The sequence below is a fragment of the Vicia villosa genome, linkage group LG3 (assembly GCF_029867415.1).
Source record: "Vicia villosa cultivar HV-30 ecotype Madison, WI linkage group LG3, Vvil1.0, whole genome shotgun sequence".
Taxonomy (NCBI): Eukaryota; Viridiplantae; Streptophyta; class Magnoliopsida; order Fabales; family Fabaceae; genus Vicia; species Vicia villosa.
Genome location: NC_081182.1, coordinates 190,659,582 through 190,671,631, shown reverse-complemented (window position 1 = coordinate 190,671,631; position 12,050 = coordinate 190,659,582). Strand labels below are relative to the sequence as shown.

General features: G+C 35.1%; 1 protein-coding gene across 2 annotated transcripts; it reads left to right on the top strand.

The window, feature by feature from the left end:
• Positions 1 to 4,218: 4,218 nt before the first annotated feature.
• LOC131662699 (alpha-N-acetylglucosaminidase-like) lies at positions 4,219 to 11,927 on the top strand. Of its 2 annotated transcripts, XM_058932555.1 has the most exons (20): positions 4,219 to 4,477; positions 5,487 to 5,560; positions 5,763 to 5,974; positions 6,180 to 6,301; positions 6,441 to 6,526; positions 6,854 to 6,948; positions 7,115 to 7,196; positions 7,380 to 7,486; positions 8,303 to 8,333; positions 8,607 to 8,724; positions 9,032 to 9,082; positions 9,540 to 9,649; positions 9,745 to 9,847; positions 10,076 to 10,174; positions 10,327 to 10,437; positions 10,614 to 10,677; positions 10,753 to 10,858; positions 11,015 to 11,252; positions 11,382 to 11,460; positions 11,546 to 11,927. In XM_058932555.1, exons 1-20 carry the CDS (start codon positions 4,256 to 4,258, stop codon positions 11,779 to 11,781), a joined length of 2,346 nt encoding a protein of 781 aa, XP_058788538.1. In that variant the 5' UTR covers positions 4,219 to 4,255; the 3' UTR covers positions 11,782 to 11,927. The 2 variants fall into 2 exon arrangements, with proteins under 2 accessions (XP_058788538.1, XP_058788537.1); XM_058932554.1 differs by having other exon boundaries at positions 10,614 to 10,858.
• The last annotated feature ends 123 nt before the right edge of the window (positions 11,928 to 12,050 follow it).

Genomic DNA, 12,050 nt, shown 5'->3' with positions numbered 1-12,050 from the left:
CAAAAAATAAATAGAACTAATTATACCCTAATCATATAAGACAGAATATAGTGTTTAGGAGTCAGACAATGGAACTTGGAGACAAAATACTATCTTCGAATCAACCAAAATCATCTCTATGTGTTCTTTGTTTGAAGAACTTGTCACAGACCATATATGCTTACACCTAACTGTTATCTTCCATAAATCCTTTGACTCATTGATGTCCTTCACAAAATCGATTGAGCGAGCCATGCCAATACGTAAATAGTTGCAAGAACAAAACATATTTCACACGGACGGCAAGTTAAGATCGAAACTTGCAACAAAAAAAGATGGAATGACAAAAAAACTCACATCTTGAAGAATTGATATGAAAAAACTCAGTCGATGATGTGTTTAAAAGGGAGGTTGAAATCTACCTTCGTGGGTCCGGCTAGACTAGCCTCAATCTAGCTTACTTAGAAATATTCGTTAAAGATGTGATTATGATATTTGAAGGCGACTTCTTCAATATGCTTTTCCCCTTTTCCTTTTTCATTTGGACAACCGCATGATCGAAAGAACCATACACATTAGTTTGATTACGCTGGAGGGACTAATCGACTTTCTTCCTTAACTCAGCCATTGGGTCATCATGAACCTTCAGATCTTCAACACGAGATACCGTATCCTCTTGAAGGGAATTTGTAGTCTCCTCAGTAAAGGATTTCAACTCTACGAAGATGGCAAAGACTGTTTCCTTATGGTGCTTCTTCTTGTCCTTTATAGAAGACCTAGGCTTAGCAATTCATGCAGCTAAAGTAGAAAGGGAGTCATGAATCGTTGCCTCCTCTTGGAAATCCTCCACACAGTAAAAATTTTCTCGAAGAGCGAATATCTCATCGTGACACTTGGAGCATTTTTGCTCCATAAATTTACATTCACCTTCTAGGTATCCCTCTTTTGGGAAGGATTGCTCATGGCTAAGACATCAACTCAACCAACAACAACCAGAAAAAATAAGGAGGCCGCTTGATAGGTGTAAAAGGTAGTCTAAAAAAGTTCCATTTTATATGCCTCAAGAAGCTTTTGAAGGTAGATCAGATCCTCCTCAGACATTGTAGCAGTGGCTTCCTAGAGAGTACGAGGAATTTAGGCAGGAAGGATGACCGACAACTTGAGGAGAGGGGTAGTCGATCCTACATTACAACTCCTAGGCATACGAGCCTGTTTAGGAGAGTATTCCTCTAAGAGGGGACTTTTATCTTGATCCCGGTCCATCTTAGTCGGGGGTAGTGGGAGTCTGATACTGATCCTCCATAATCAGGCCAACACTGGAAGTTAGAGGCTGGTCAGCTCCATGGGAGGTAGAGGACATCTTAATAGTAACAAAAGCTCCAGACGCTGTAGGAGGAAGAGTAACAAACCGAGTCGAGGAACTAGTTTTGACATCTTGAGAAGCGGAAATAACATATACCTTTTTGCAAAGAGTTCATTTTATCTGCAAGTACAAACACTCACGTTAAAAAAAGGATGACTCAACTTTCATCGAATATTTTTCTTTCTCCTGACGACCAACCACTCACACTATAGCGCATGTCTCATTGAACCTCTTCCTCTATTGGGAAAATGATACTTTTATAGTGCCAAATCCCTCCTCATAGCTAAGTCCCAGATAGAGAGACTCCAAATCCCTCCTCATCATAATCTCTTTAGTAGTAGGAGAGACTAGTTTAACTCCATAAGAATGAGGCTTAAGATGGAAATTAAGTTAAGCCCAGTATTTTAAAAACCTATCCTTACAAGGGTGATGAGATTCAGTAGGACCAAAGCAGAATGCAGAGTGAACTTCCTGAGTGTGGGGCCTCACCAGCATGAAGTGCCCCCAGAAAGTTACCCCAATCTTCAAAGAAAAGGCAAAATAAGGGAACTCGCTAGCATATGTCGATGAGTTCCCGATCTCGGATATTATACCAGGAAGTATGTGTTACGGTGAATAGACTGAAGAATAAGTGGTAGGAAGGTTTCCACGACCTATGCTTGACCCAAAATTGGAACACCTTTATGAAAGCCTAAGAGCTCAGATGGATATGAGAAGTGATGACTTTTAGGTGCTTCACTACTTCCACTTCAAATTCAAACAAAGGAAGCCACATGTTTACCCTGGTGAGTAAACACTTGTAAAAAGGAACAAAACAACCTTAGAAGGTGTTACATATCCTTTTCCCTTAATCCACCAGACCATGATTTTAGCCACACTCGCAACTGCTTGGTCACTTAAAACGGATGGGTTCCCACTATATATGAATCCTCCCAGATATATTTGTTTATGTTGGCCGGCTCTACCAATGTAGCCCTTTTCAAGTACATCTCATCAACCTTAAAGATCTCGATGGGGGTTAAGCCAGGTAATGTCATCTGTTCGGACTGTACATTCTAGATGTCCCTTAATATCAATATCACTAGGGTCTTGACCATATGCCTTTCGATAAGCCTTAACGTGATCTTTGGCATCCTCCCTATTCAGAATGGCAACCTCCATTTTCAGAGTCAACAAAGCTGGCAAAGTCAAAGTTCTTACAACCATGGAGGAAGATAGCGTAGAAATGACTACACAATCATCTTATGCATCTTTATCAGAGAAGATAACACAAGAGCAGGATCCTTTGAAGAAGCTCCCTTATTTGAATAGCCTTTAGAGAACTTCTTAGAGTCGGAATCATCAGATAAAGATAAGACCTCGTGAGTCGATTGATCAAAAATCAAGTGGAAAGGATTTGGACTAGAAGATACTTATGCCCAAACTAAGGGAGATGAGTCATCACTCACATAATCACTAGACAAACTTATGAGACTATCGTTCATATTAGCCATAATAAAGAAGGCGATGAAGATATGAAAAAGGTTAAGAAAATTAGGGTACTTAGGGAAAGTATAATTTGATAGAAAACAAAGGTTAAGTGGGAAAGTAGATGCTTTGTTCATGGAATAACAATCATCATGATAAATACTCCTGAAGAAGAAAAAGGAAAAACACTTTCAAAAGTAAACCAATTCTCAAGGATAGTGAAAAGTACTTTTAAAGATCGAAAACCCTTAAGCAAAGATGAAGGCAACCAACAAACTAGATCTACGAAAAATGAGAATTTACAAATCAACGTCAAGGTTTTGCCTAGAAAATGTAAACAAACTCAACCACACTCAAAATGCACTAGAAGGAAGCGCCATATCCTAAGTTGGTAACCTAAAGCCATATCCTAAGTTAATATATATGAATATTAACGAAACATTTCATTGATGGGAAAACATTTAATGTGTCTGTTCCCCATTGATTTCGTAACTGAACCGAAACATCTCCGCTTCGGTCAGATATCATTGTTTTAGACCGACCACAACTTTGAAGACTTCCCTAACTAATATTTTCCTGACAAACCTTGGGGCCAATTGTTCTGGACAGGTCAAAGTCCCAAAGCAAATGCCCAACCATGAGTAGGCTCAATTGAAATGACGAAATATATAAAGTCAACACACATGAGAATCAACTCCATTAATTCATGATTCTTTTTTATCCATCAACACCAATTCTAATAACATAACAAAACATTATCAAAATATGTATTACAAACCTATATAACAATTACTCAACTAAAATACTTTAAGAGCATCTCCAATGATAGTATTTTTGAATGAGTTCTCCAACTAGACATTAATATAATAATTAAATATTAAATCAATTTGCCATGTCATAGTAGAGTTGCATTGCAATGCAACTAGTAAAAAATTGTGGTACCAAATCAAATTAAGTTATGAGATAAACTTGTGGGACCCATTTAAATTACACCAATAAAATAAATATTAAATAAATTATTTTGAGATAATATAGCTGGTGAGACCCATAAAGAACTAAAAGTTGGGTTGCACCATCGGAGATGGTCTAAATATACTATACAAACAAAATGAATAACTAGTACTATATTAAAAACAATCCATATTAATATATTAATATCTACCAATTCAAATTTTATTTCTATAATCAATACTATATTAACAAAAATTAAATTCCATTTATTATTCATCAGTGTCAATAATTATCTATCAATTCAAATTCTAACTCCACAATTATTATCATATTAAAAAGTTTAAAACTCAATTTCTCAATTGTCTTAAAATCTTATTTTTTATTATATAATTATTATAGAATTTATTTATTTCTTAAAAATATAAAACCATCACAAAAATAGTTAGAACTAGATATACATCGTTGAGATCATCACTCCTTTTTTTTCTACAAACAATGTTGAACTTCAACTATCCACTTGTTCTTCAACTTCTCATTTTCATTCTAACTTTTTCACTTCCAGTGACACTCTCTAACCATGAAGCCATAGAATCACTTCTTCACCGCTTGGATTCCAAAAGGGCACTTCCACCCGTGCAAGAAGCAGCAGCTAGAGGTGTTCTTAAAAGACTTCTTCCCACCCATTTGTCCAGCTTTGAGTTCAAGATAGTTTCAAAGGTTGTTTGTTGCCCCTTTTGGTCTCTGAATTGATTGTCTTGGATAATGGATTTGGTTTTGTGTTTGAGTTTGGTTTTTAATTGATTATTGGTTTTCAATTTTCATTGTTTTTGATTTTACTGAATTGTACTTTTATAATGATCTGATGTGTATCTGGATTATCAACTTGATTAAGTGCTTGTGAAATAAGTGTTTATCATATTAGTGCTTATGTATAAGCTAAAAAAAGATTTTTTTTTCATAAGCTATTATGGAGAGCTTATGGAAATGAGTTGAAATTTGAAAATAGCTTATGAACATGTTAGAAGCTGTTTTTAAGATCTCTGAAATAGTCTCACTAGTGCTTAAGACAATAGATAAGTTCAAATAAACCAATATGAAGTAAGAAGGGAAAACTCTCAGTTCGTTACATGATACTTTGTATTAGTCGTTGAATTGGTTGCATAATATAAAACTATGAAACACGGACACTGACACGTCGACACCGATAATAATTTGATAAAATGAATAAATTAAACGTAATCACAAGTGTCGGTTTCGGACACCAGACATTGACACACCTTTTGTCAGAAGTAGTGATAGTCACTATGCATGCTACTTTTGGTAGAAGCAGTAATGACTATGCTGTCATGTTATTACTATTTTTAGAGTTAAATACATTTTTGGTACAGTCAAATTGGAAAATTTTGACTTTTCCGCTTCAAGAATTTTATTTGTTTTTAGCCCTTAAAATTTACAAAAATTATGCGCTGTTAGTCCTGATAAGAGTCTGATGAGGAAAAAAAAAAGTTTACTAAGTATAGGGCTAGAAATGACTAAAGTTTTACATGACCGAAATCAAAATTCGACAATTTTGTAGGGTTAAAAAGTGCATATTTTATCTATTCAGGGATCGCTGATTTTCTTTCATTTAACTGTACTGTTATGTTATAATGCTAAAGAAATTAGTCTTTGCATCTATTCTTATTTTTTATGATTAAATGTAAAAGTACGATTTCGATATTTTCAGGAAGTCTGTGGCGGAGACAGTTGTTTTATGATAAACAATCACAAAAAGACTAGGCATAATGGACCTGAGATTATGTACGTCAAGTGAAATTTATACTGCAGATTGGTTCATATATATTATTCCTTCTTGGTTCTTGTTTTTTTTTTTAAATTTAAGTTTCTTGATGGAACGGTTTGTTTTCAGTCCTAAGTTAGTTGTTCATAGATATGATCATTTGATCAGTTTTTCTGCCTTCTTTAATATGAACTGACATTGTATTGTTTATATATTTCTCAGCATTAGAGGAACCACTGGTGTTGAGATTGTGTCTGGCCTCCATTGGTATCTTAAGTATTGGTGCGGCGCTCATGTTTCATGGGATAAAACAGGTGGCATTCAGACAACTTCGATCCCCAAGCCAGGGTCACTACCCCTTTTGAAAGATGATGGCGTGAAGATTAAACGTCCTGTTCCATGGAACTATTACCAAAACGTCGTGACTTCAAGTTGTACGTACCAAAATCAGCTTTCCAAGGAAAAAAACATCTCACATTTTTCTGTAGTGCACAACTGTTTTCATACAAACTATAACCTGTTTTCATAAGCTATCCAGGAGAGCTTATGGAAATGAGCTGAAAACAACTTAGGACACAACGTATTATTCCGTCTGTGAGAGTTGTTATGTAATATCACATTCTTCTTTGTTATTTGCAGATTCGTTTGTTTGGTGGGATTGGGAAAGGTGGGAAAAAGAGGTAGACTGGATGGCACTTCAAGGGGTGAACCTACCCTTGGCATTCACTGGGCAGGAAGCTATCTGGCAAAAGGTTTTTAAGGTAAGTGCTAGTTGGATGAATAGTTTCACATTTTCATTGAAGTTTCTTTCCTGATTCAGTAATAGAGATATGTTTGTACAGAATATAGTAGAAATTTTTCTCTTGCAATAGTTATTTGACTAGTATCTTTTAACTATAGGATTTTAACATAAGTTCAGAAGATTTGAACACTTTCTTTGGTGGACCTGCTTTTCTTGCTTGGGCACGCATGGGAAATTTACACGGGTAGGTAAAAGTAGTAATTTTAACCCTGTTGTTGATTTCCATTCTGAATAGAAAGCAAAAGAAATGGGATTGCAAATGAAGTAATCCCGTGTTTCGTGTTCATTATTCGTTCATATTTCATATTGAACATTTTATACAATGACAGAAGATTATGAGAATTATAATGCTTAGAGATAAAAGAAGAAGAACAAAGAGTTAAGATTGTTTGAGGTGTCATGGATAATATTAATATGCATTTTTATTTTGCATTCTATGGTTGTTTTGAATAAAACGTAGCTGTTATCTTTTAAGATGATTTGGTTTCTAATGAGATCTATCTTTTCACAGATGGGGCGGGCCTTTATCTCAAAACTGGTTAGATCAACAATTGGTCCTACAGAAAAAGATAATCTCTCGAATGCTGGAGCTAGGGATGACTCCAGGTATCTTACCATAAGACATGCAATATTAATTATTTTTTTTTTTTATGAATTTCCTTGTTTGGCATCCATATTTACTGAGGGGAGAATGGTTTTACAGTCTCAAATTCTATGATACATTTTTCTGAGTTTAATGCTCTGATATATCAGTGAATTTTTTATGTTCTAGTGTTACCATCCTTCTCTGGAAATGTTCCGGCTGCATTGAAGAAGATATTTCCTTCTGCAAAAATAACTAGACTTGGTGACTGGTATTTTACTTCTCTTTTTGTAAGATTATTCATTTCTCAGGTAGCTCATGTTCCCGTAATGGCATGTTTTGGAATTGTTCACGTTCCAGCTTATACTTTTTTTTTTTGTTTTCTTTTCCAGTTATAAAGGTCTATCGTTCCATGTACTTATCAATAAAGTTTTTTCGTTAATGTTGCTGCCAGGAACACCGTTGATGCTGATCCTCGCTGGTGCTGCACGTACCTTCTTGATCCCTCCGATCCTCTATTTGTTGAAATTGGGGAGGCTTTTATCCGAAAACAAATTAAAGGTGTGCCTAGTTTCACTCTTTTTCCTTTTTTTCTTGTAGACATCTTTTTCTTTGATTGTTGGGTCTCCAATTTGTGTTACCATTGAATGAAAAAGATGCGGGGAAGAAAGGGTTATTAATGGACAATGTCAAACTTCAAGGGGATAATAGGATCAGAATAATAAATGGAAACATGACCAGCTTTTGTTAGACAGTATAAAATTGACTTTTATGATGAGGGATGCCTCCCATTTATAAACTCATTTTTCAGGCGATATCTCACCTAGGTTGAGACTTTTTACACACCCTCCTACCGCCCGGGACCGTATATCTCAAGTGTGGCCTGATAGCAGGTGACCAAATGGATTTTGGATTGTCTCTGATACCATCTTAGAAATTTTGACTGGACATAATTCAATCCTACAAAATTGACTTATCTTGTAATGTGAGAAACACCTCCCACTTATAGACTCGTTTTTAGGCCATATTTCATCCAATGTGGAAAGTTTAAAATCTACGTATAGAAATCTACGAATAGTATGAATATTTTGGTATATGGGTTTGAATAGAGGTAGCAAGGTAAAAGGGACAAATGTCTGTGAAGGGGAAATCAAACATGTGAAAAGGCAAAATCTTGCTTAAGATCTTTTATTGTAATGCAGTATGCACTTTCATTCGTTTTTTGCAAATCACTGAAAACTCAATCATTATGTATTCCTAATATGACGCAACTTCTAGTCTTTCGATCATGATGGCCCAAATATTTGGTTTTTCTTCCCTATATTTCCTTCTCATATTATCCATCTTAATTTTGACATATTTTCTTAAATTTTACAGAGTATGGGGATGTAACAGACATATACAACTGGTAGATTTACTTTGCCTCAACTCAATATTTTTATATTTTTGGACGATTTGTTGCAAGTTGATTTTCTACCATATCTATTTGTCATTTTTCTTTTCATTGGCATTTCATCTTATATGAAGTACAAGTTCTTAAATTAAACTTGACATGTTCGCTTGTTTATGAACTTTATTGGCCTCAACCACACGCGGACAATATTTTTCACTGAACTGGAGTGAGTTTCTATTCTTGATTACTCTTGATTGCTAACAATACATATGATATTGTTTACTGCAGTGACACCTTTAACGAAAACTCCCCACCTACTAGTGATCCGGACTATATATCAACTCTTGGAGCTGCAGTATATCAAGGCATTTCCAAGGGTGACAAAGATGCCGTGTGGTTAATGCAAGTATGCTTCAATTGATTTTGGATCTTTCCGTTTCCTATTTTAATTGCTTACCTATCATTTATCCTACATAACTCTTTTTTATAAACATTTCAATTTTGGAAGCAGCTCTATTTTGAATTATATGTACGTTATTTCAATAAAGTCAGATGTTTGTTTTACTCTTTATCTTTTTTACTTCTGCGGTGGGTGTTTTTCTTATTGGTTTGTGTTATCGAAGAGCTGCAAATATCCTCTTTCCCATTTCTATTCATGAATATTTTGGTTCTATTTGACAATGTTTAGCTGACAAATGTTTATGAATTTGCAGGGCTGGCTCTTCTACTCTGATTCATCATTCTGGAAGCCACCTCAAATGAAAGTATGAAATTCACTTTACAAGATATCTTCTGTCTTCTTCAATATTTGTGTGTGTGTATGTGTTTTTTTCCTCTCTGTTTCAGTTTGTCGACACCATGATATTATGTCATGTGAACTATGCTTATAGATAAGCCATTTAATAGTACATCTTTTTTTATGGTTAGATCCAAGGTATCTAAATTGCAAGTTAATTCACAATGTTGTTGTCGATCTTATGATTTTCAATTTTAGTTGTAATTTAATGTATGTTGTTTTTCTATTTTTATTATTGTTGTATTTGTATTTTTTTTGTAAGATCTTACTTTTTATAGTACAGTGTCACGATCCTATGTTGAGTTACATGTTTTTCCCCCACCAAGGACTCTAAAATTCTCAACTCTCCTCCTCCTCTATGGTTCATTAGCTAGCACCAAGAATTACAGAATAATTATTTTTACTATGTATGATATTCTTTGCAGGCACTTTTACAATCTGTTCCAGTTGGGAAAATGATCGTTCTTGATCTATTTGCTGAAGTAAAACCAATATGGAAAACTTCGTTTCAGTTTTATGGTACTCCTTATATATGGTAATTTGCTTTTGGATAGCTCATGTTTCTTGAAGAATGAAGATATATGATGTTCTAAACAACAATCATGTTTTCTTGATCTTACTTTGCTCCAGGTGCATGCTACATAATTTTGGTGGCAATCTTGAAATGTACGGTGTTTTGGACGCAGTTGGTTCAGGACCTATTGATGCTCGTGTCAGTGCAAACTCAACAATGGTACAACTATTGTTTACGTCAATAATAATTTATAAGCTCCTGTATGTTAGAAACTAGAAAGACTTAATCAATGCTTTAAAGCCTATGTTTCAATGCGCGCAGATTATATGATTAATGCATATCGATTCTTCATTTTGTTGCCATAATACTTTTTTAGCTGTTGCGTTTCCTGATTTATTGCCGCTAAATTCTGATTTTTTTAACTTGTCTTACTAATGTTTTATGCAGGTAGGTGTTGGTATGTGCATGGAAGGGATAGAGCACAATCCTATTGTTTTCGAGCTAATGTCTGAAATGGCATTTCGTTATGAGAAAGTTAAAATTAATGTAATGTGGTTATATGCTATAACCTCTCAATGTTTCGTGCGAGTATCTTTAATTTCGAGTACGATGTGTGAAAACTGTGTCCGACAATGAATCACATCAAGCTTATAAGGTCTTTTGTTAAGTGAAGAATCATAAATCTATTTTTCTTACAGGAATGGGTCAAGAGTTACTCCCATAGACGATATGGTAAAGCAATTCATCAAGTTGATGCTGCATGGGAGATCCTTTATCATACAATATACAACTGCACTGACGGAATTGCTGTACGTATTTTATGCGCTGATTTCTTTTTCCGATTGCGTCACAATATCTTTTAACTGTATCTTTCAATATTTAAAAGCATTTTACGAAGTATCTTTGCGGTAGTTTAGTATATTTTATGTCGACGTCATCATCTGACTTGGAAACTGATTTCGGCGAACACATAAATTTGCGGCAGGATCATAACCATGATTATATTGCGGTGCTTCCGGACTGGGATCCATCCGCAAACGATAAATCTGGTATGTTAAACCATCAAAAGAAAATTTACTTCTTGCCCCCTGGAAATAGAAGATACTTATCCCAGCAAACACCAGCTGGTATGCCACAGGCTCATTTGTGGTATACTCCCGAAGACGTAATCAAAGCATTACAACTCTTCCTAGCCGGTGGAAAGAATCTCACAGGAAGTCTCACATATAGGTAATCTATAATTCAGCTTAATATATGCTAATCGCTCTGTCTCACAATAACTGACCTATTTGAAAAAATGAGTATCACTTTTGCATGAAGCTGCAGAAATGGTTTACACACAACGGGAACGTGTGATAATAATAGCCCTGTAATTTTTCTTGACAGGTATGACCTTGTTGATTTGACTCGACAAGTATTATCGAAATTTGCAAACCAAGTATACATCGAGGCAATTACATCGTTTCAGAAGAAGAATATTGATGCTTTGCACCTGAACAGCCATAAGTTCCTCCAACTGATAAAAGATATTGATTTATTACTTGCTTCTGATGATAACTTCCTTCTCGGAACTTGGCTCGAGAGTGCCAAGAAACTCGCAGTAAATCCAAGTGAGTTGAAGCAGGTGAGGACAAATCGTTTTCGCAAATACTTGAAACTGATGCATTTCTCATCCAATTAAGTAGTTCTAATCTTGTTATTGTTTAGACAACGTTCGAGTAAATAAATTGTGCGGTTTACCTTTTCTCTTCAGTATGAGTGGAATGCTAGGACACAAGTAACCATGTGGTTCGACACAAATGAAACTACTCAGAGCAAGCTCCACGATTACGGTAAAACACATCAGTAAACTCTGTGATGCTAATTTCACTCTTAATTTTATTTTGACGATTTTGTTTCCATGTGGTTTCTGATTAGCTAACAAGTTTTGGAGCGGGATTCTGGAAAACTACTATCTCCCGCGAGCTTCAACCTATTTTAGTCATTTATCAGAAAGCTTAAGACACAACGAGAAGTTCAACTTGATCGAGTGGCGAAAACAATGGATTCCAATGTCGAACAAATGGCAAGAAGGTAACGAGCTATATCCAGTCAAGGCCAAAGGAGACGCTCTAACGATCTCGCAATCTCTCTATGAAAAGTATTTTTCATAAAAAATCACAAGGAAGATGCACAAGTAATAATAACAAGTCCATCATTTCAAATAGTAATGTTAAGCACTAGTTGTTGAGTTCATGTAATATTTACAAATATGCTGACATTATCTCAGTTATTGGAATTTCAGTTATGTTTGTTTCAATTTCAACTAAATTATGCACTTTCAATTCTTGAAATCGAAAAGTATTCGATGGTTGTGACAACGAGACGTTATAAAAATACATTACTTATAACTATTGATGTGACCAAAAATAGAAAATAAAAA